The 23,240-nt window shown below is 41.8% G+C and overlaps 1 protein-coding gene across 3 annotated transcripts in view; it reads right to left on the reverse strand.

Annotated features, from left to right (window-relative positions):
- Positions 1 to 452: 452 nt before the first annotated feature.
- Positions 453 to 23,240, reverse strand: part of SLAIN1 (SLAIN family member 1) — a 58,047-nt gene continuing 35,259 nt past the window's right edge. For 2 of the 3 annotated variants that reach the window (XM_086611545.1, XM_086611538.1), the window contains 5 exons: positions 22,563 to 22,712; positions 19,996 to 20,334; positions 9,729 to 9,893; positions 7,696 to 7,993; positions 453 to 528 (listed from right to left, as the gene is read on the reverse strand). In XM_086611545.1, coding sequence (XP_086467671.1) covers positions 453 to 528; positions 7,696 to 7,993; positions 9,729 to 9,893; positions 19,996 to 20,334; positions 22,563 to 22,712 — 1,028 coding nt within the window. Of the gene's footprint in view, positions 529 to 7,695; positions 7,994 to 9,728; positions 9,894 to 19,995; positions 20,335 to 22,562; positions 22,713 to 23,240 lie in introns of those variants that run through there. The other variant, XM_086611554.1, reaches the window with a different exon arrangement.

The following is a 23,240-nucleotide window of genomic DNA, read 5'->3' on the forward strand; positions in this document are numbered from 1 at the left end:
AATAAAATGTACTGGAAACACTAGAAAAAAATTCAAGCACATACGTTAAGTCCCCCCAAATTCAAAATAAAATGCATGATGCCTTTACACTGAATAAATTACCTTAGAATTTCAACACGGCAAAGCTGCCTGAAAGGCTTATCTCCTAGTTCTTTCCAAGGAAATATTCTGGTACTTTGCACATATATACCACTTTCTTCAGTTCCAAATGCCAACACTGCCGTTGTTAGTCTGACAACAACGCAGGTGTTCAGGTAACCGATTAAGTGCAATATTTAGTAATTGAGAAGACGTTCATTTTTAAAAAATGACATTGCATTATGGATGGTTACATATTAAAATCCTGGGCAAAATAATACTGTGCGACCCTCCTTTCCCAAATCATTGTTACCCAGCCAGCTGGGTAATGAAATCCACATTATTTATTTTCCACTGTTGATGGGCATCCTTCATCAATAGCAGCCGTCTCTCCAGTTCCCATCCCTCATCGTGCTGAGTGAGGAAAGTGGCTTTGGAGGCTGAAGAAAACTGTATTAACCAAAGACAAAAAAAAAAAAAAAAGGTAAAGGAAGTCATATTTCATGTGAAAGATCAAGGTAGCAAACGTCATTTACTTCTGCAGTGACACTGGCTTTGTGGCTTCCTTAGAGACATCACTCTGGTATATTTCTGGCTCCACACTAATGCAAATGTAAAGATCTATGCAGAAATTAAGGCCACTTCCAATGAGATCCCATTACTGTTACTGGTCTTAATAGGGTAAAAGGTTTGTAAAAAGGAATTTGGCGAATAACTGTCATGATACATGAGACCCCTCTAAATGGGAAGATTTGTTTTTTCAGGGCTAAAGAAGATAAAAACCCATTTTTGTCACTACAGACAGCAGACACCTCCAAAATATTCTCCAAAAAGCTGTTGTGCTCAACATGCTCATGAAAAAACAGCACTTTATAAAGACACTATGCAAGCACTAAAGAATTTTGGCATCATATCAGTTGAAGAACTCTACCAAGACCTGCTCCAGACCCTCTTATCCAAGATACGTGTTGATGTGTTTCCATCCCACAGCCGAAGTTGGAGAGCTGTCAGTCCCAGCACCACCACTCCTGCAGCGAACTCACTGTCCTCTGGGCCCCCACCCTCACACCTGGGCTGCGTTTCTCAATAATCAACAATGACTTATTATAAAGTGCTTGTTGACCATTTTCCGAACCCTCCATGTACTACCAAGGTAACTGTTTCAAATAAGATTAAAAAAAGGAAAAACAACCATCTGACTTGATCTGACTGCCAACTCACTGGTGATGAGGCAGGCTAGCTCTAATCTGCGGCAACCATATTTTAGTTACACCAGAATTGGCTGAACATAAAGTGTCTCAATTCTGTGAAACTGGTTCTTATAAAAGCAGTCTCAAGCCTTGTTCTCACATTTCTCTGCTTTTTTCTGTGAGCTACTGATGCCTCCTCTCGCTTCCAATGCCCTTGGCTAGAAAAAGGCAGAGAGAGAGCTATGTTGTAAGGCAGGCAGAGCCCGTAAGTTAAAAGCAGCCACCAGAGCAGCTTCTCACCTCTCTGCTACAATTGCTTTCTTAGTGACAAAAACATTGCACTTAAAGAAAAAAAAATGGTTAAGCTTAGGTTCAGCCAAGCTGCTTTTGTGCAGGTCCACTTCGTTGCAGGATCACTTATCTCTGATATAAATCCATTTACTTGAGGCATAAAGCATGACCTGCCTCTGCCGTTTTCTTCAACTGCTGCTTTCAATTGTTTGTTGTTTGTTGTGTTTGTTTGTTTTTTTTTTTCCCAGAAAGAAGAGGAAAGTATGTTTAACAATCTTCAAGAAAAACAGACAGGGCAAAAGTAAAAAATAGATAACTAAGTTGAAAATAGCTGTAAGAACACTGCTATGTATCCAGAGGTGAATCTCTGCTACCGGGCAGTCAACATGAAAACGCACCAGCATTGAAAACTGTTTCAAACAAGCACAAGCTGTCAGTAGGATGCCATGTGCTTTGAGATAACAGAGTTTTCGAGGGTCTGTAGTCCCTTTCTACTTTCCCATCACCAGCTAGATCACAGTGACTGGCTCCAGCACAAGGCAGCAGGAACAAGCAAGCCTCCCACCTTGGCTCCAGAGCTGTGCTTACCTTGCTGGTGTGTCTGTGCCTGGTACCTGGGATGATCCAGACCCTGACCTGCCGATTGACTTCCTGGCTTTAGGTGGGACCTGCCTCATCACTGTGGACTTGTCTAGAGACTGGGATTGTTGGCTGACCCTAGTCACCACCACTGCTCTTCTTGGTTGGGTACTGTGGGGCAGCCTGGCTGTCTCACTCAGCTCCCGGCTCACCTTGCCTTACTGGAAGCTGCCCCTGCTGCCCCTCATATCAAGCTCTCGAGTAAGAAGAGAAAGTGGAGGACCAGCAAATAGGGCATGGGAGGTGAGAAGGCAGGTCTGCAAGAAGCCCAGAGCATGGAGTTGGAAAGGACTGAGGGTTGTGTGGATCTGTTCAACAGGAATAAAAAAAACAAAAAGTGCTGCCTCACTTGTAAGGCTAAGTAGAGATGGACTGTACTGTTAAAACTTCTTTATACTGCTTTTGGATGCATGAATCTTTGATGGCAAGGAGAAAAGCAATTAATATTTAGCCAAGTCAGTTATCTTGGCTGTTGTCATTTTAATTTATGAACTATCAAAAGCACTCCCTCACATGCTTGATCCTATGCAGTAAATACTGAAGTTCCCTAATGCAGGCCCTATATAAAGTGTCTAACAACCTATTTTAAGTATCTAAACTACCAATAACTTGGCTGCCTAACAGTCTGGCCATAGGCATGAAGACACAGCTTTGCTCTGAATGTACATTTCTCCCTGAACGTCTGATTGATTAAAAAAAAAACAACATAAAAGACCTTTTCTAATTGTAATTGTTATGACTAACATCACTTTAATTTTCAGTATACTAACAGAAGCTAAACTCTTAAACTGATAACCGAAATACCATTCCTTAGAAATCACCACAGAGACAAAAATCAACAGTGAGAAAATCTGCCGCTGATGGCTGAAATCTTTCCAAGAAAATTTCATTTGAACTGAAACCGCCCTTATTTTCCACATGAATAAATAAAGTGAAACAAGGGTCTTAAAGAACTGTAGGCTGAGTCCAGTCTGCCTGTGCTTTTAGAGTCCTATAAACTTGTAATTCCCACAGTGCAAAGACCATCTGTCTTCAAGGATCATTGGTCTGGCTCTACAGCAACATATGATGCTGCTGAAGTACATTTCAAGGTGAGAAGCCAGAAGCCCCGACTTTCTGGACTATAAATAGGTTTGTTACTGATTTGAATCAGTTTCTAATAAAAATAGTGTTGAGAGTACAGTATCTCACCCTCCCACTGCAACCTCTTAATTTTGTTTTTCTTTAGTATTGCCTGTTGTATGAAAAGCTACAAATAGCAAGGGACTGGTCTTCATGGCCCAGAATGTCTCTGTCTTCCTCACATGTTGCTATGAAAGATTTAAGAGCTCTGCAGAAGAACATCAAGTTGAGGGAAGGAAAAAGAAAAAAAGAAAGAAAACCTTCTCCTACAAAGAACTCTAACAGAGAGAGTTCCAGCAGAGAGCAAAGGAGGTTGTAACAGAAATCTCATGCACAGTCTTCATCAAAGAAGAAACCTGACAGCTCTTTATCAAAGTTTCACTGCAGTTGGTCAAAAATCTGTTGTCAGTCACATCGGTGTAATCCCCGAGTAACTCAACCAAAGAGAGAATGTGAGCAATTGAACTTATTCTGGATCTAGCCAGTATCTAGTAAAAAGCATAAAATGGTGAGAGCTAAACAGTGACAGTTCATCCAACAGAAAACCAGGTGGTCACGCAGTGGACCCTCACAAGAGGAGGGATACATGCGATGGGAGGAAATAGTTGGAAGAGTTGACACAAGTCGATAGAAAGTTCTCTTTGAGAAACTTCATCACCTATGAATCACAGAACATACAGCTGTGAGTTTAACTCCCAGCTGTGAGAAGGTGATTAAAACACAGTCTCTTTCCTCAAGCTTATTTTGTTGCTAGCCCTAAATAAAAAAAAAAAAATAAAATCATTTGGACATTAAATTCTCTTGGAAAAATGCAAAAATGCATTTGCTTAACAGCATAGCTTGTTGCAAGTATGTAGTACTTCAGGATTCCCTATTTGCTTATTGTCTCCCAGCTGGAACTGAAAAGATGCTGGTTGGACCCAAGACTGTACTATCGAGAATACTTCCATCCTCACAATACCGTAATATCACAAGTTGCATTTTTATAGTCTACTGTCTTGTGAATTTGCAAGGGATCAAGGTGTCATGCCGGTTGACAGACATAGCACAGGGGTTGTTGAGGGGTTGGTTACTGTGGAAACATCTGAGCATCTTCAGGGGGCTCCAGGCACCTCATCAGGGACCCAACTCAAATGCCTCTATATGAATGCCCGCAGCTTGGGCAATAAACAAGAGGAGCTGGAGATGCTTGTGAGCCTGCAGCGCTATGACCTGATCGGCATCACAGAGACATGGTGGAATGACTCCTGCGATTGGTGTGTTGGACTAGACGGGTATAAACTGTTCAGGAAAGACAGGCAGCAGAGATGAGGAGGGAGTGTTGCCCTCTATGTCAACTAACAGCTAGAATGCATGGAGTTCCACCTGGCAAGTGATGACGAAAGAACCCAGTGCCTGTGGGCCAGGGTGAAAGGAAGGGTAGGAGACTTTACAGTGGGAGTGTGCTACAGACCACCCAATCAGGAGGACCAAGTGGATGAGGCCCTACATAGACAGATAGGAGTTGCTGCTCGTTCACAAGTCCTGGTCCTCATGAGGGATTTTAACCACCCTGATATCAGTTGGAAAAACAACACGGCGGGGAACAAGCAATCCAGGGGATTCCTGGAATGCATTCCTTATCCAAGTGATAGAGGAACCAACGAGGAGAGGTGCCATGTTAGACCTCATTCTCGTCAATAGGGAAGGGCTGGTAGGTAATGTTGAACTCGTGGGTAGCCTTGGCTGCAGCGAACATGAGATGGTGGAGTTTGAGATCCTAAGGGCAGCTAAGAGGGGGAAGCTCAGCAAGCTTGAAACCCTCAATTTCAGAAGAGCTGACGTTCGCCGCTTCAGGAACCTCCTTGGTAGTGTGCCATGGGATAAAGCCCTGGAGGGACTGGGAGCTCAAGATTACTGGTTGACTTTCAAGGATCATCTCCTCCAAGTTCAAAGGCATTGCATCCCTAAAAGGAAGAAATCAGGCAAAAACACCAGGAGACCTATATGGATAAACAAAGAACTCCTGGCTAAAATCAAATACAAAAGCGAAATACACAAAGCATGGAAGCAGGGACTGGTAACCTGGGATGATTACAAGGAAGTTGCTCGTGTACTCAGAGACCAGGTTCGAAAAGCTAAGGCCCTGATAGAGTCAAATCTGGCCAGCGATATTAGAAATAACAGAAAAGGATTTTATAGGTATGTGAGAGAAAAAAGGAAAATGAGAGAGAATGTGGGGCCTCTCTGGAAGGATACGGGTGACCTGGTTACTGAGGACATGGAGAAGGCTGAAATATTCAACAACATTTTTGCCTCAGTCTTCACTGGCAACCACTCGAGCCACAACACCCAAATCACAGAGGATGCTGGCTGGGTCTGGGAGAGTGAAGAACCACCCAGGGTAGGAGTAGATCGGGTCTGGGAACATCTAGAGAACCTGAAGGTGCACAAGTCCATGGGACCTGATGAGATACATCCATGGGTCCTGAAGGAACTGGCGGCTGAAGTTGCTAGGCCACTAGCCATCATATTTGAGAGGTCCGGGCAGTCTGGTGAGGTTCCTACAGATTGGAAAAGGGTCAACATAACCCCCATCTTTAAAAAAGGGACCAAGGACAACCCGGGAAACTACAGACCAGTCAGCCTTACCTCTGTGCCAGGTAAAATCATGGAACAGATTCTCCTGGTAGCTGTACTAAGGCACATAAAAAATAACCAAGTGGTTGGTGACAGCCAACATGGCTTCACTAGGGGCAAGTCGTGCCTGACTAATTTAGTGGCCTTCTACGACAAAGCTACAGCACTGGTTGACGTGGGTAAAGCAACAGATGTCGTTTTCCTGGACTTGTGCAAGGCGTTTGACACTGTCCCACAACATCCTTGTCTCTAAAATGGAGAGACACGGATTTGACAGATGGACCACTCAGTGGACAAAGAACTAGCTGGATGGTCGCACTCAAAGAGTTGTGGTCAATGGCGCAATGTCTACATGGAGACCAGTGTCAAGCGGTGTCCCTCAGGGGTCTGTTCTGGGTCTGTTCAACATCTTTGTCAGCGACATGGATGACGGCACTGAGTGCACCCTCAGTAAGTTTGCCAACGACACCAAGCTGTGTGGTGCCGTGGACTCACTTGAGGGAAGAGATGCCATCCAGAGGGACCTTGATAGGCTTGAGAAATGGGCCAGTGCTAACTGCATGAGCTTCAACAAGTCAAAATGCAAGGTCATTCACCTGGGTCGGGCCAATCCTAGGCACAAATACAAACTGGGCACAGAGTAGGTTGAGAGTAGCCGTGAAGAGAAGGATTTGGGGGTGTTTATAGATGAGAAGCTCAACATGAGCCGGTAGTGTGCTCATGCAGCCCAGAAGGCCAACTGCATCCTGGGATGTATCAAGAGAAGAATGGTCAGCAGGTCAAGAGAGGTGATTCTCCCCCTCTACTCTGCTCTCGTGAGACCCCACCTCGAATACTGCGTCCAGTTCTGGTGTCCCCACCATAAGAGAGACACAGATTTGTTGGAGCATGTTCAGAGGAGGGCCACAAAGATGATCCAAGGGCTGGAGCACCTCTGCTATGAGGACAGGTTGTGGGAGCTGGGATTGTTCAGCCTTGAAAAGAGAAGAATTCGGGGGGACCTAATAGCTGCCTTCCAATACGTGAAGGGAACTTACAGGAAGGCTGGGGAGGGACTTCTTACAAGAGTGTCCACTGTTAGGACAAGGGGAAATGGGTTTAAGTTGAAGGAGAACAGATTTAAATTAGATCTCAGGAAGAAATTCTTCAGTACAAGGGTGGTAAGACTTTGGAATAAATTGCCCAGAGAAGTTGTGGATGCCCCCTCCCTGGAGGCGTTCAAGGCCAGGTTAGACGGAGCCTTGAGTAGCCTGATCTAGTTAAGAGGTGTCCCTGCCCATGGCAGGGAGGTTGGATTAGATGATCTCTGAGCCAGAGATCATCCAGCCTATGTCATTCTATCATTCTATGATACTGTCCTTTACAACAAGAAGGATGCAACTCTTCCTATTTGAGTACTCTAAGATTTGCTCATCCTGTGACATTGAAACAGCAGTTGGCACAAGTCTGGAAGAAGACAAGCCACATATGTTAATGATATGAGGTTTTTCATCTATTTTGATTTCTTACTGATGGGCGACAATCCATTCTTATTTATATGTGATTACATTCTATTGATTATCGTCGCTTACTAGGAACTACCAGCAAGCATTGTCCACCACTATTTCTGGAAAGAAATCTTCGCACATTCAGCAACTCAGCACTGGGAGCTAGAAACTCTTCTGGTTTATAGCCTAGCTTCATACTCAGGAGAAAAACATCCCACAACCTAAGCCAAAGCCATCCACGTAGGGAAGGAGGCCTGCTTAACTCTTACCTTCGAACTGGCTGTGCAATTTTACTTCTGGGTATGCCACTCCCATTGATGGCCAGCGATGGTCTTGGAAGAGCACTGCGCCCTACAATCCCCTGACTGGCAGTCTTGTTTGGCATTGGGATCCCAGTGTTAGAATATAACGGCAAGTTGTTGGACACCGGAATACTGCTGCTACTACTACTACTACTACCTTGTACAGTTGGGCTTACGTAGGCAGTAGCTTTGAGAGGCTGTCTGACAGACACTGGAAAATGTCCCACACTGTGAACTCTGTGTTGAAGCTGTCCTGGTGATGGAACTGTAAAGAGTGATAGAAAAGGAAGTAAGAAGGTCAGTATGCAACAGACGAGGCCAGGTAGCAATGCTCATTTCTAGACAGATCGGAATATGGATAAACACATCATTATACAATTCACTTGCTAATTATAAACCGCTGAAAAACTCCTTGGATCCAATACTGTATCCAGTTAACACTGCACTGAAATAAAATACCCTGTTCCATCCCCATCCTGAACAAAAATCCCACCCCATATTCATTTTTCTTTCTCCCCTCAAAGAGTTTTCATTAGCCATTACAAGCACACTAGTTCCACCTATGCAATTAGAGCTTTAAACAGGAGAAACTGCTGAAGGTATAAATTAATTAGTTCGATCATTTAGATTTTTGTAAGGTTGCTTGCAATAACCACATGCAGTTTAAGGAACATTGTATTAAAGCACAATAAAACATCACAGTAGTCTAAGCTTTATGTATAAAAACAATAAAAAGGCTATTAAAAGGTCTTGAATATAACAGCATATTCCAAGGCCAATGTTATGTAAACTATCATTTTAAATCAATGCCATGGCTTCCAGAAGCTTTATATATAGATTTTTCTACACAATCCTGCCCTCTGGTGTCCATCGGACACGCATCTGTTTCAGAGTTCACATATCAAAAGCAAACTGTCAAAAGCCTGAAGCACATAAACTAACATACCACATACAGGCCAATCCTTTTCCAAGTCTTTGAAAAAGGACATCTTAAAATCATTTAAAGACACAGGAGAATATACTGATGTGTGATTCAATTATACAGTACTGGCAATATATTGCTATGGAATTCTTCTAATAACACAGCTCCTTAAATATCCCAGTACAGCCTCCATTCAACTACAGTTCCAGTCTTCTCTTCAAACAGGACAAAAATAAAACAAAATAAATGGTTTGGGTTGGAAGGGACCTTAAAGATCATCTAGTTAACACAGCAATCATGTGTATTTTCCAGAAAAGATGCAATTTAACAGTTTTGAAGACATTTGCAAATTCTGCTCAAACTTGAAAGAAAACACACACAGGAAAAGGTTTTGCCAACTTCTCCCTCCAAAACCTCAAAGGACATGGGAGGCATAAGTTAAATCCTTTCTTCTGCCTGTGTTCAATTAAATCCAGTTTCTCCATTTTGTCTCAGAGTACCTCAACCACTGTGCTATAAAAGACGGGTTTGGATGTTGACCTATCTTGTTCACATTCTACATTAATAATTCAACAGCCACTAGATCAATACTCCCTTCATCAAGAAGTCATCTAAATTAAACTAATTAAAGACTCATTTTAATTCCCCCACTTAACAAGTATATTATACTTGAGAATATAACCCTCTGTTTACCACATTTGCTTGGAAGAAAGTGGCTCAACTTCAGTAGGAGATGAGTCGTGTATTTTAAGTTTTCAATTCTAGTATCAAAACTAAAAATGTAAGCTTATATGAATTAATTGCATTACTGGTGCTTCTACAAGACTATTACTACCACTAATGAATGGGCAAAGAAAAAAAACAATGAGGTGATGAAACTCTCAATATGGCATAACAAGATCGTCAGAATTTGCTTTCCAAAACAAAAACTTCAAAAATCCTGAGCTGTATTAAAATCTGGTGCAAAAGGAACACAGTCTGCTTTTAATTTTTCATAAAGCAGAGGATCAGTGCCTGGGACATGTATTCCACCACCCTATCGATGCCTTGCACACAGCCAAAGAACATGAGTACTTACTACACGACTGCATCCTTGAAATCCCATTACTCGCTCCATGCAAATTGGAGTCAAAGCTCTGACTGTTCCTCACAGTGACTGGAGAACTAGTAAAGCCAGCGTTATTGTTAACGGTGGGGGTACCTGGCATCCGAGCAAGGTTAGGCATGCTTCTCCGAAGTTTATCTGAAGCAAAAGAAGACAATATCCATAATCACGTCAGAATTTCCAACAAACACATGCAGCCTCTGAACAACTTCTGCAGGAAATCAAAATTAAAACCAATTACTTCAACACAAAGAAAGGTTTTGCTCTGCAGGAAGAATATTAATACGTTATTGACAGCCTACTAATGGAGCCCTTCTGACTACTGTGACAGCACGATTATTCACAAATAATTTTAAAGACACCAGGAGGCAGTACATTTTTGGAATCACAAGGATTTAAACACTGAAGTGTCATAATAAGGATGAGTCTCACGTAAATGTGTAAAGTAGGTCAGACGAATCATGCCCTAAATGTGCCTGTTTCTTTGCAGTGAATACAAAGCGAGGCTGCAGTCACAAAGTGAGACACAGGTATCTACGCAGAGGATGTCTAAAGACAGGTGAGACGAATGCATCCTGAAGTGACTAAAGTCTTGCTTTCGGCTGCCAATGAGATGCTAAAACACTCCATTCGGTACCCAACCTTATTAGCATGTTAAGTTTCTGCAGGTGGTCATGTGCAAAACCTGCCAAGTCTTGATGATGTTCAGTTGCTTGGAGCCCTGCGTTGACATCAGGATTTTCAAATCTGTTGATTCTCCCTCCTACACAACTTGTGGTGCCTGATTTGGTGGGCATTTTCAGAACAGGTCTGTAGGGCCTTTCACAAAAAGCAAGCTGCAAATGACCCAAATGTTTTTGGGCAGGTTCAACAGCTAAGGTAAGTGTCTAAGAGGTCAGAAGATGTCTGCAACCCCACTCACACTAGCTGATTTGGAGAGAGAAGACGAAACCAAGTCTGACATCTCAAGAAAACTTCCCAACCACAACAGCATTAGGTAATCTAAGGTGAAGCTCTTTTGGTCTCTTCTGCTGCAGGGCCAAAGGGAGATGACTCAGTTCTGTATAATCAGAAGAGACTGGCGGGGGCAGAAAAGCAGACACTGAATGACCTGGTCTGAGTTGCCTCCTGTGACATGACCAACTTCAGTAAAGCATCGCTGTGGGGAAACAAGAGGTCATTTGTTAAATTGTCATCAACACCACCAGTAAAGCTGGCCTCTCGGCTAGGTTCAGGAGTACAAATGCTGTGCTCTGCTGAGGTGGCTACATTCCTCCTGATACCATGGTCAGCATGGAGGCCACCAGCCCCTGCCCCTGCCATAGGTTTCAGCGCCAGGCAGACCTCTGCCTCCAGTTCTTACACTACAACAGAAAGCAGGGGTATGCTTGTCTCCTGACAGGCAGCTAGGACTGCTCTCTCCAATGGAAAGCAGGACATTTCAAGATTGATGTTTCGGATTCATGCATAGGAACGACACATCACACAGGGCTTGCAATTACTGCTTTGGGTCGACCACTTGGCTCACACAGGGCAAGTTCACTCCACAGAAACAACGAATTGACTTAGGAGTCTCTGTTTGTCAGTCCACATAAATATATAACCTATTTAGCACCATCATGAGCTCTTCTAATCCTTAAAGCTGCTAACAACTGATGAGTAATACGAAGTGACAGTACAGTTCCATCTATCCAATGTATCAGTACTCACTAACAGTAACTTTAATGTACAGGATGCCTATGTACCCCCAGTGAACTGAGTCACAGCAAGGCTACAACTCCAGCTGTTTTTTATGACTGGTTCTCATGACAAGAACTGGTACAGAATCCTGCAAATAGTCAAAAACATCCTTGCACTTCAAAGGTCCAGCATTCCTAATTATTAGTCCCAATTACTAGTGCCTACCTGCCCTTGACACTGTATCATGCACACTTGTCCTGTAATGATGAGACATTCTTCCCTTCCATCCCCTTTCCCAAACCAACGCTGTCTAGGAAATAGTTTAAATATTCCCATGACTTAAATACATTACATTTTCATATTTTTGAAATCAAACAGTAGGTATGGGAGGTGAGACAGGGAGGAGTTCAGTGCAAGTAAAGGAAATGCAAGGTTTGAGTTCCCAGAAACTAGAGTACAGCCAATCTTAATAAAGAACGAGTTTAAGGGTAATCCTTCATCAAGGAGTTAGAGGTGTGGTGCTTCAGTGAATCATCACTGACTATGGCAAGCTGAAACTGCCAGTGGTACAGCAATGAACATCAGCAAAGGGATTACCACTGTGGTTCAGTCAGGTGGTAAGTATTAATATCACTGATATAACAACGATAAAACAGTTATCAGGCTTCCAACACTGTCCTGGGGATGCAAACAATGGCATCCATACAGCTACTATTTATCCCTATTTATGAAACACTCATGATTTTGCAAACTGGAAAGGGAACTGCCTTCTTCTGGTGCAAGCCTTGGCTCAGAGTGGCAGAAAATTCATGAGTATGGGATGTCTGCAGCTACTGTTAATTTTGCAGCCCTAGCCTACTGTTCAAAATCCTAGGTCCTGAAATCCCAGGTTAACATTACAGCACTTGGCAAAATAGTTTTGAGGAGCAGGATGGTGGTAGGAAAGATGGCACTGCCTAAAATAGCTTTTTGTCTAATATTATGCACTATCACGCTATATAAGCAGAATTCCTTGGATTCTACATGCTCTTCCACTCAGAGACTGCATCAGCCACTGCAGGCACGATCTGCTCCTTGAATTATCCAATGCATGCAGCTACAATATCAGGAAAAATAGGTAGAGAAGTAGCTTGAATTTCCTTCATGTCATGGGCGGCCACGTCTTCTGCCTCCTGTTCATTAGTCCCTTCTCGTTCCAGCAGCATGCTCTGCTGCTGATTCAGTCCTTTGGCAGCAGATTCCTGCTGCGCCTGCAAATTCTCATCCATCGAGCGTGTGTGTTACTTCTTTGATGGGTCCTTGTGTCTGCTGAGATAAATGGTCCTGAAAAGCAATGAAAATAGCAGGTCAGTTTTGTGTTTGGGGAAAACCCAGAAATGCTTGTCTTGATAGCATTTTGCAGCTTTGATCTCCTTGGATGATGCATTCTCTTTCATCTCTTTCTTGAAGTTTGTTCTGTCACCTGTTCCCCTCCTAAGAACAGTGGAAAGAGTCTCACGGATGCTTTGTAAATGAAACGCTGGCTCTTGTGAGCTTGATCTATAGAAGCAGAAGGTGGAAGTTATGTGATTTTAGCATCGTTTCAGGCTGCTGAGGTATGACTAGATACAAACTTGCTCGAAATACACAAGAAGAAAACAAAAATATTTTTCCAAGCCACTAGTAGTAAACCTTCCCTTTCTAGAGCTCTTTGCTCTCCTAAGACTGACGAGAAAATTAACATAGAGGAGGAGTAGCGCTGAGATGTATTCTCAGGTGAGAAGTAATTCGCCCAAATAGTTCTGTTTATGATGAATGCTGAAATTTGGTAGTTTCTGCTAACTGTTCTGCACTAATCTGGTTTGACAGCAAGCCTAAAAAAATCATTGGTTGTTTACAGTTCATTCTGTTAGGAAGATGTGGATATTAACACCAGGAACTCCAAAGCACCTGCACCTTCTACAGCATCCAAAGTTATTGTGACCCACTACTAAGTCTCAATTACAATCTAGAGCAAAGTAAACAGTTTAAGTAGGATGCAGACATATAAAGCATCACAGATGTATCTTCATCTTTCCCAGCCTTCTTTGAGATGCAATAGCATGACCTACAGACATTGTATTATTGAGATATTTATTAGAACAAAATGCAAGGACAGGTCATGCAAGGGAGTTAATAATTAGTTCCCGGTTACTATCACCTTGTCGGAATAGTTCATGCATATACACACAGGCTTGTCACTTCATGAGTGTTCTTTATCTGGCATATGTTGCCCTTGTTTCACCTATCTACAGCAGAATAATCCACAAAAAAATTGCCTGCTGCATGTTTACACTTTTTTCCCCATGTGGTGTCCATGCTGAATTGCATGATGAGTAGAGCACAGGAAAAAACCTAGGAATTGTGAAACACAGGGTCCTCTGCCCTCAAATGAAAATGTGCATGAAAGAACCAGCCCACAGCACAGATCATATTCACTACTGTTGAGAAATGGGTCAAAAAGCAGGCAAAAATGTCCCTTACTTTGTCAAATATTCCTCAAAATTACAGTCAAGACAGCAGTTCACCTCTTATCCAGCTGCTTCAGTTCTGATTTTTTCCATGAAGTTCTTCCCGCGATGCCGTTTCTTCTCTGAAGTCAGCCTGGGATTGGTGGCCCAGCTTCCTTCTGGCAGGACTCCAGAAGTGGCAGCACCTGCCTTCTGGTCCCAGCACCACTGGTGGTTGTCCCCATTCCACTGCTGCTTTTTTCTTTCCTTCCCTGACCTAATACTATCACCAGCCAAAGATTAATGTCCATGTCGCATGCAAACAGACCTTGCCCTTGGAGCAAAGCTGCCCCAGAAGAGGTGCGCTCTTGGTGGGCTGCCAGGCTGGGAGTTCTGTAGCGGTTCTTGACAAGTATCATCTTCTCTCTGCCAAAATGCCTCGTCCAGTGAGGCTCTCCTTGCAAGGAGGGCTTAAGTTGACTCTACAGTCAAGCGTCTTAAAACACACTTATTCATTCACTGTTACTCTCTGCAAGTGCTGTCAATGTTTTATTTGAACAGAAGGACTCACAAACCTCACCAAAAGTGCACTATCTTTGAAGAATGTGATACAATGAATCATAATTAGTAGCGTCTCAGAAAAATCTACACCACCATTTAAGCTAGTAGTTTCTTAGATATATTTAAATCCTTCATACAACCCCTGCAAATTCAACTTTGCTTTATCTGTACTGTATGCACAAACGAGTCAGGAAAAAAACATAAGGAAGAAATCTGTGCTTCTCTATTTTAAATATTATGTTATATATTATGTAGATATTCAGAGCTTGTTCTGAAATCCTTAGCAAGCTTGTAGACTCCATTACGACTTCACGTTAAGGGATTAATTTCTCTTCTTCATCTTTGAAGACCTGAGTTCAGTATCTGCACTGTATTTGTTATAACATTTGTGACATCTCAAATACACCAGGGTCTAGTTAAAGGTCTGTGGAATCATCAGTTGATAGAACAGAGACACCAATATGTAAAAACACAAATACAGATTAAGAACCAAAAGTGAGTCAAGTGAGAGATACCATTCCTCATGACTTTCAACACCTACATTTTGCTAATGTTGAACACTTGCATTTTATTTAGAATTATTAATCTCACCCTGGCTTCACAGGCATATGTCTCCATCCACAGATAGTTACAGCAAATTAAAGATTTTTCCATGATCCTTCCGTGACTTCTCTCCACTGATCGCTATTCTCAATGTAACTTCGAAGGTCACAAAGTAAGGGTTTTTTCTCCTTTTCTTTAATAAAGCCTGCACCAATTTCCCACAGTAAATTCTCCCTTCCTTACCGAACGACAGAGTCTATGAGCAGAAAAATACTCTGCCAATCAGTAAGAACAGACCTTTTCCCACCTTTCCAAACACGCAAATCCATGTTAGTCTATACTGAACTGATATCTAAATACCAACCTACTGTCCCTGAAATGCTGCTTTTCTGTATCTGCCTGGAGTTTGCTTAAAAAAAACACAAAACCAACATTTTCAGCTTTCCAAAGAGGCAAAGGTGTTGAAACAGCCAATAATGTTCATAATATTTTGCCTAAGAAAAGTTATTCCCCAGAAGTGTATGCAATAAAGTCAGTCATAACTAGTAATTTCTGGAACATAAAAGCAAAATTTTTAAAGTCAGCGGCCTGTTTATGAAGGTATCAACCAAGCAAAAAAACTTAAAAATCAACAGGAAAAGGTAATGGAAAGTGCACATTAAAAAATAACCAGATTGCATGCACTGTGACTCAATGAAGGATGCATTTTTCATCTGCCCCTTCCTACTGAATTATAATAAGCTTCTTTAGCTGGAATAATTTGTCCAAAATATAAAGTTGCCAATTTTCATGTATTATAAAAATCGACACTTTAAAATGCACAGGAAATAAGGGATGCCAGGATAAAAGTTTATGAGTAGGTTTATCTCAAGATCTGGAAAGTGGGTCTGAACACCAAAAAGATCAATCCTATTTTCATTATCTTGTCTATCCTGGATTTTGACTACTCTGGATGATTTCACAGCACTATAGTTCTGTTACTTCTGGTTTCAGAAAATAAAGGAGGGAATAAATAAAAGAAGGTAATAAAGGGCATAAATATTAACATCTATTCAAAAAGAATAAAATGACCTAACAGAACTAAAAAATATTTTTAAAAAAGTTAAAATGAAAGAGATTACTTCTGTGTCACAGTAAAAAAAAAAAAGTAGTGTACATTTATAGACAACATAAAGCAGAAAACAGCTTGATTTTATGAAATTTGGTGGTATTTCTTACATGAAAATGACTAAATACAAAGTATTTTTGATATTAATAGAGTTAGCAACATTTTAAGTTGTTAACCATGAACTTCTTCAAATTAGAGGAAGGGGAGAGAGGCATAAACATAAATTGTTCCTTTGCCAACATATTAAAAGCAACATTAAAATATTTAAATTATAAAACACACTAACTAGGACAGATTCTAGCTAATTACAACAGATTCTCAAAAGCTATTTGCTTCCTATCTCTCTCAGATCTTCTTTAAATCATCTATTTCCAACCCACTAACTGATTACAAATTCCCTGAAAATCAGAATGCCTTAAAAAGTTTGCAGATGGAGTTTTCTGATGTAACTCATCATCACAGACAATTCAGCTGATTTAGGGAGAGGGTGTAATTAAATAAGGAAAAAGAAACTTAAAAGATTTCATGCAAAGCTTTTCTAGTAGTTTATTCTTGCCAGAACAGGAAATAAAATTTATTAGGAAGCAAAGATAACATACACACTACAGGTGATGGCTGCAAAAACATTGTTTAAGAGGTACCAAAAGGTATGCCCACAGTCTGTGCCACAAGTGGCCCCAAATCCAGCTTAAACACATCTTAACATATTTACATTTGCACTCATCTTCCACTTTATGCTAGCATTTACCAGGAACATTTCCGTAGAGCAAGCTGTTGGGGACTGGCAGTAAATGGGATCGGTACCATTCACTCAGACATGAGTGGGACAATGTAAGAGAAAGAACCCGGGCTTGAGAGTGGGGGCTAGACCGTGTGGTGTTTTAAAACAGATGTATGGTGTTTTATTTTAAAATACATGTACAGCAATTTAAAACAGGGCAGAGCATCAAAATTGCAGCAGCAGCAGCAGCACTTTGCTACAATACATTGTCAAGAACAATGTGTGAGTTCAAAATTATGGCTTCAAACACAGCTGGAATAAAAACATCTGTGAGAGTATTCTCACCCCAAGCACAGGCAGAACACCAGACAATCTCTCTGCTACCTAAAATGCAATCCTGTGGATGGAGAACAAGCAAACCACTGGCTATAGTGAGAGATCAGACACTTACTGCACAATTCCACGCCTACGTGTAGGTACCTCATGGCTTTTGAGACCCTGGGTTGTCTAAGCCACCTATAGAACACTGACACATAGTGATGGTGAAGCCAAGCATGGTGTATCAGAGTACCTCACACAGCACTAAGTGCTTATATGTGGGCAGCTGAATTGGGCCCTTCATACACATGTGGGCACCTACATCTCAGCATCTAAACGTGGGCGCTCCTCATCAGGTGACAGATATTAGACTCTTAAAAGAATTATTAATGTTTTCTAAGTTTATCACACCTTCAGCATATTTGTTACAGTACAGGTAGTTAAAGTTACTCATTCAAGTCCCTCAACTAGAATGCCATACCAAACTTCACTAAAAGCAGGTAGGACAGCACCCCTGATACCATTTGTTCCTAAAGGCAAAAAAAACTGTACTTGAGCTAAACACATAGACAAGTTTTGGGGAGACATTGTGTCAAAGCTAAGCACTGCTTTTTCACACAAACTGAGTGCCAAAATCCAACATTTACTTGCCACTGACTCTTCTTCTATGGAGAATAATCAGACGAACCAGTGACCAGACTGCTGACTGCACATACAAGAGCACAAGTGATCTCTTTGGGGAAAGAGTGAGGAAGAGAGATTTGGGAAGACTCTTGGAATGGCCGAAAGCAGCACAGCATGTGGCTTGTGTGGTTTTGATTAACTATGGATGATGCTTTCCACGTATATCGAAAGCAGTAACTGAACAGTTTAGCCCTTCCATCTATTACAACCCTCTTTCTCATTTGCCTTAGTAAACTGTGTGTGGAAATACACTGTCCATCATATCGAGTGTCAGACGAAGTCTTTCTTTGCAGTTTACTTCCATTTGGATGTGTAGGAGTTCTTGAGAGACAGTGACATTGTTGCCAAGCTGATGAGAAGTGCCAATGAGAAGATGCTGTTTTAATACTACTCAGACATACTCAATAGATCAAACACTTGACTCCTTGTCTGCCAACAGAACACAGCCAAAGTAAAACATTCCTCACCACCAGTATTTGCCACTTATGTGGCTCTGTGCTGCATGAGTCAGAGGCTGAAGGTGCAGAAGCTGAAGAGATAAATCGCCTCTATAGTGGTACTGGATATTATAGGACTGTCTGCCATCCCAGCAAACAGGTAACTGAAGTCACGTGTCCACCTTCTGAGCAACACCAAATAGATTATCCAACACCTCAAAGTTCTTGAGAAAAAAGGCAAGCACGTGGTAACCACGTTGCCAGGTTCTAAATTTATACACCTTCTAGTTAATACACTAGGAGTCTAGTATTTTTTGTGCCTGCTAAGTACTTTCTGAGTTTTCCATGTGGGAATCCAACGCTTAAGCTCCACTGACATGGAACACAAAAAAAATCATCGAAAAAGTATTCGGGGACCATACAAAAAGATGGCAGCACCACATCCTGTCCTTATTCCTGACCTTCCTTTCTCTTCCCTCAACATTTCTGCAAGCGCATCAGTGCTGTCCCATTCTTGTACTTCACCAGCAAGAAAACTGACATTGAAATTAATATGGCACATATGCTGTACCAACAAGCACCCATGTTGCTCTACCCTCTGTTAACATCAGCCTTCTTCACATACTGCCACTTGTCGATTGTACTTCCACGCCATGTCTCACTCTGAACGCAAGCGCTTTTGGCACCGCCCTGTCACATCTTATTTGTCAGGAAAGCAACATGCATACCTGCAGCACTCTATAAATAGCAACTTTGTGTTGTTTTGAACAGCACATTTATTTTCTTGCCCAAGGGTGAGCTGTAACCTGTAATGTTACAAACAAGACCCTGACTGAAAACCGACTGTTTTGAATTAGCTTGGGAAAAGACTGAAGGAGTAGGAAAGTAAGATGCAGCAGGAGGAAGAAAATGGTGATCACAACAAGAAATGAAAGGAAGGTAAGAGCAACAACGGAGCGAAACTGAAGTCTTGAGTGAGCACTGAGAGACAAATCTTCCAGAGATTCTGGAACACATCTCAAACTCAGAGCAAAAAGTGGCAATGGTTCAGTATAGTTTGGAAGCGACGTTATCTCCCACGACTTTAACAGTCTGCCCTACCACACCTGGAAGAGGAGCAGAGTGTTCACCCCTGCTGTAGGCATTCATCACGAATTCACAGCATAGCTGCCTCAATAGCAAAGTCAGGAGTAAGAAAGGGAATGCAAACCTGAAACCCCTACTTTGTATTTTACTGTACCCACAATGGACACGCATAAGCCAAGCTTGAAAGCCTGATCAGTTCTTCTAACCAGCCATTAACCTGCTAAAAGACGTTCATCTTTCCTTTTTCTTCTTTCTTCACTTGTGGTCGCACATGCAGCGCTTTAAAACAGACTAAAGCAACAACTTTCATGACCAGGTCACAGATGACATCTTGTAGCAAATTACTTAACGATAACATACCTCTGCGTGGTCTTAAATTTTGCTTGTCACCATTCACGGCCTGATCTAGCTGCCACACACTAAAGAATCATAATCATAGAATGTTTTGGGTTGGAAGGGACCTCAAAGATCATCTAGTTCCAACCCCCCTGCCATGGGCAGGGAAACCCTCCACTACACCAGGCTGCCCAAAGAACTAAACGCACTTCACTCGATTGACACCACTTGGTCTTTAAAAGGGCACCAGCACTTGGCGCAGAGAAAAGATCACTTTTCAGAAAAGCATGCGACCCACCTCCATTAATCCTGTTTGGTTGCTGCTCTGGAGTTTGGGCTTGAGGAGAGTAGTAGGGCTGCTGATAAGCGTTGGAAGGGAAGTGTGGGGAGGTGGGGCTCCTCCTGCAGTCCCGGATACTGGAGAAAGTCTGTGAGTGAGGAATCCCTCTCTGGAAGGGGGAGCAGCGAGTCAGCCGTGGCTGCGGAGGCGGGAGGTGGTCAAACTCTTCCTCGTCCTCAAGACTATAGCGATCGTATTCCTGGTCACCACAGGTCCCTTTCTTTCCCGCATGCAGGGAGACGCTTGAACTGTGCCTTGACACGGATGCTGAAGTTGAAGCATAATCTTGCCTAAGGCCTGCAAATTCCAAGAAGAGGATGATTCGTCTTCTGTCAAGTGATTAACTCTTAACATGCACTTCAATCTTGAAAACTAAGCAAGTGAGCAGATGCAATTTTACAGCAAAAATGAAATTTACAGTGTCATCAGGCTGAAGATCTGAGGTAGGATTCATCTGATCTAACTTTCAGTGTCTACCTTTCAGGCATCTCAGCCTGAATTATTTCCCTCAAGATTCCCTTTTAATAAAAAAGAACAAAAAAGAATAAAAAAGAATACAGGCATCTCCAAAGTGCAGTACCTGTGAGATGTTTAAGATGCTTCTCTTAACATAAGATGAGTTGCCTTCAGGAGGCACCTATTTTTCTGCCAACAGAAAGACTACATGAGTATTAAGTATATAACTTTTAAACACTCTTAATTAGAGGAATTAACACTCTCGCTATTAGTTTTCCAAGTTACTGCTACTAGAGCTTTATATTCACACAATGAAAATGCTGACGTTTCCTAAACTTATAAGTCATGTAAATATTCTGGCTCTCCAACCTCCCTGAACCAGAACTAGTTCCTGCTAGTAGCCGACTCACGGACAAGGCTTAGTGGTAAAACGACCATGTTTTAGGCAGGTACACATCCTCCTACCCCATTCCCAGAACGCCAGGTTTTGAAAACCATCCCACTATTAGCACTGCCCCAGAAGAGCATGTGTGCTCCAGGTCAAGTCAGAGGGAAACAACCACATCCCTTGTACATCCCCCCTTTTCCCAGCTGCACAGTAGCCAGGGAAAAAGGGGATGTACATCGCATTTCCAGAAGCTGAGTAATTCCGCCGATAGCTGCGGGTAACAACTTCCCTAGATTTACAAAAAGCCCTCAGCTTTGACAGATGTCTTTGCTTCATAATGGAAACTTCTTAATATGCTTCCCCACCCACGCTGGGTGGGAGTTTCTATCCATGGCCGTGAAGAGAGCGTGCCTGCGTACACGTACAATACTACCACTTTCTGCGGGATTAAGTGGACAACAACTGTCACGTGCTCAAGCATTCTGTACCAGCTGCTACTACAGGGATGAGATATAATCATTGCACCTGACACAGATTAGAAGAAAAACAGTGTTTTTCCTTCCAGTTTACCAATGACCTCATTCCTTAAAGAGCGAAGTACCTGAAGTCTTTTTTAAACCTCACTCTGAAGGAGATGAGTGCAGCTGTCATTTAAGTAATGCAATCTTTTGTATCTTTGATAGCCACAATTCTTTCTTTAATTTAAATTATTATAACTTCCACATAATATAAGAAATTTTCCAAGCTGTGACCACACACATTTGTCAGCTGAGAATTCAGCTATCTTGAAAGTCTCACACTTGCTAATTTCTATGCTGAACATCACGAGTGCTACCAGATGCTCAGCAAGTTGGACTGCTGACAAGTGATTGCTCCGGCCTGGTTGCTGCAGCCAGACCACAGCTCTGATTTCTTCTTCATGTTTCCTTTATTTCATTTAGTCACTTATGACTTGGCATTTTTCTTCAGTCACCATCTCTGAATTTCTCTTGGTTTTCACAGAACCATTTCCTCCTTGATGTCTCACTTGGCACTAATACGAAGTGAGAAAGATACTGCGCTTACTGTCTGAGTGCCTTCTAAGTCAAATGTCCTTTATTTATGAATAAAGACATTTTTCAAAAATTTCTATCAACCCAAACTATAAGCTATGTCAAACCAGCTTTTGCACTCAGTGTTGTGCATGATCACTAGTCTCAAACCAAAATGCTAAATTTAAATGCCCTAATTCAGGATTTAAAGAGGAATTAATTTCAAAATTCATCCGACAATTAAGAAAATCAAAGTAGGGGTAAAGAAATCCATGAGAGTTGCTTATTTTTACCTTTCTCATCAAATGTATGCATGAGAAAAATGCTTCAGCATCTTCCCTTCCCAGAAATAAATTTTAATTAATGTGGTAAGACATTATAAATATTCTAAATTTAAATGTAGTCAAGGGGGATGGAGCTACCAGTTAGGATTCAGAAATACGTAAGTATCAGGCTTTTAAAGATCCAGTACCATTAACGTGAACCCAATGTGCAGATCTTCTCCTTGCAGTTGAAGAGATTTTCCACCTGCCACCCAAGAGGCAATACCGTTTTAAGAAAGATCCACTTGACTGAGACCAGACTGGAGCAGTTTTGACTGTTACAGGAAATCTTCAGACTATTTTGAAAAATGAAAAAAAGCCACCTACTCTCCTCTTGTAGACGAGCCATTATCTGAACATCGGTGAGGTCCTGCAGCTTGTATCCCATGGAGATGGAATCATCCTCCAGCTCCGAGGTGCTCAGTTCACTGTCTATTGATGACTGTGGGCTCAAAGGGGAACTCCTAGAAATGTAACCTGTGTAAGAAAACATAGCCTTTAGTCTGTGAATGCATCTGGCCATCTTTCATTCATGACTATCCGCCCTTTATGTTACAGTTGCTTAAAATATGTTCTGTATAACAGAAAAAAAAAATTCAGTAGTGTAGTGTGATCGACTAACAATTAGCAAAGGGTTTTAATACTTGTGAGAAGTAGTAAGTGTAGTAACGGATCATGAATTCCTTTGCTTGTTCCCAAAATAGCATCACGCAGCCCAGACAATGAATAATTTACCCAATACAGTTCCGATACAGCTCACATTAGTTAGTGTAGTCTATAAACACATTTGCATTTTAATCCTTCTTATGAGACTCTGGTTCTCCTTATTCTGTTCTGAAAATCAAGTGTGTATGTGTCACCAACTTCTGCTCAGCACTCAGATTCCACATCAGAGCCATTTATCTAAATTTTACTGTTTTTTTAATTGTTTATAATCAGCAGATAATTCACTGATTACAACAATTATGACTGAATATTATGCAACAACAGAGAAAGCATTGTCTC

The sequence above is a fragment of the Tauraco erythrolophus genome, chromosome 1 (genome assembly GCF_009769465.1).
Source record: "Tauraco erythrolophus isolate bTauEry1 chromosome 1, bTauEry1.pri, whole genome shotgun sequence".
In the NCBI taxonomy this organism is placed as follows: domain Eukaryota; kingdom Metazoa; phylum Chordata; class Aves; order Musophagiformes; family Musophagidae; genus Tauraco; species Tauraco erythrolophus.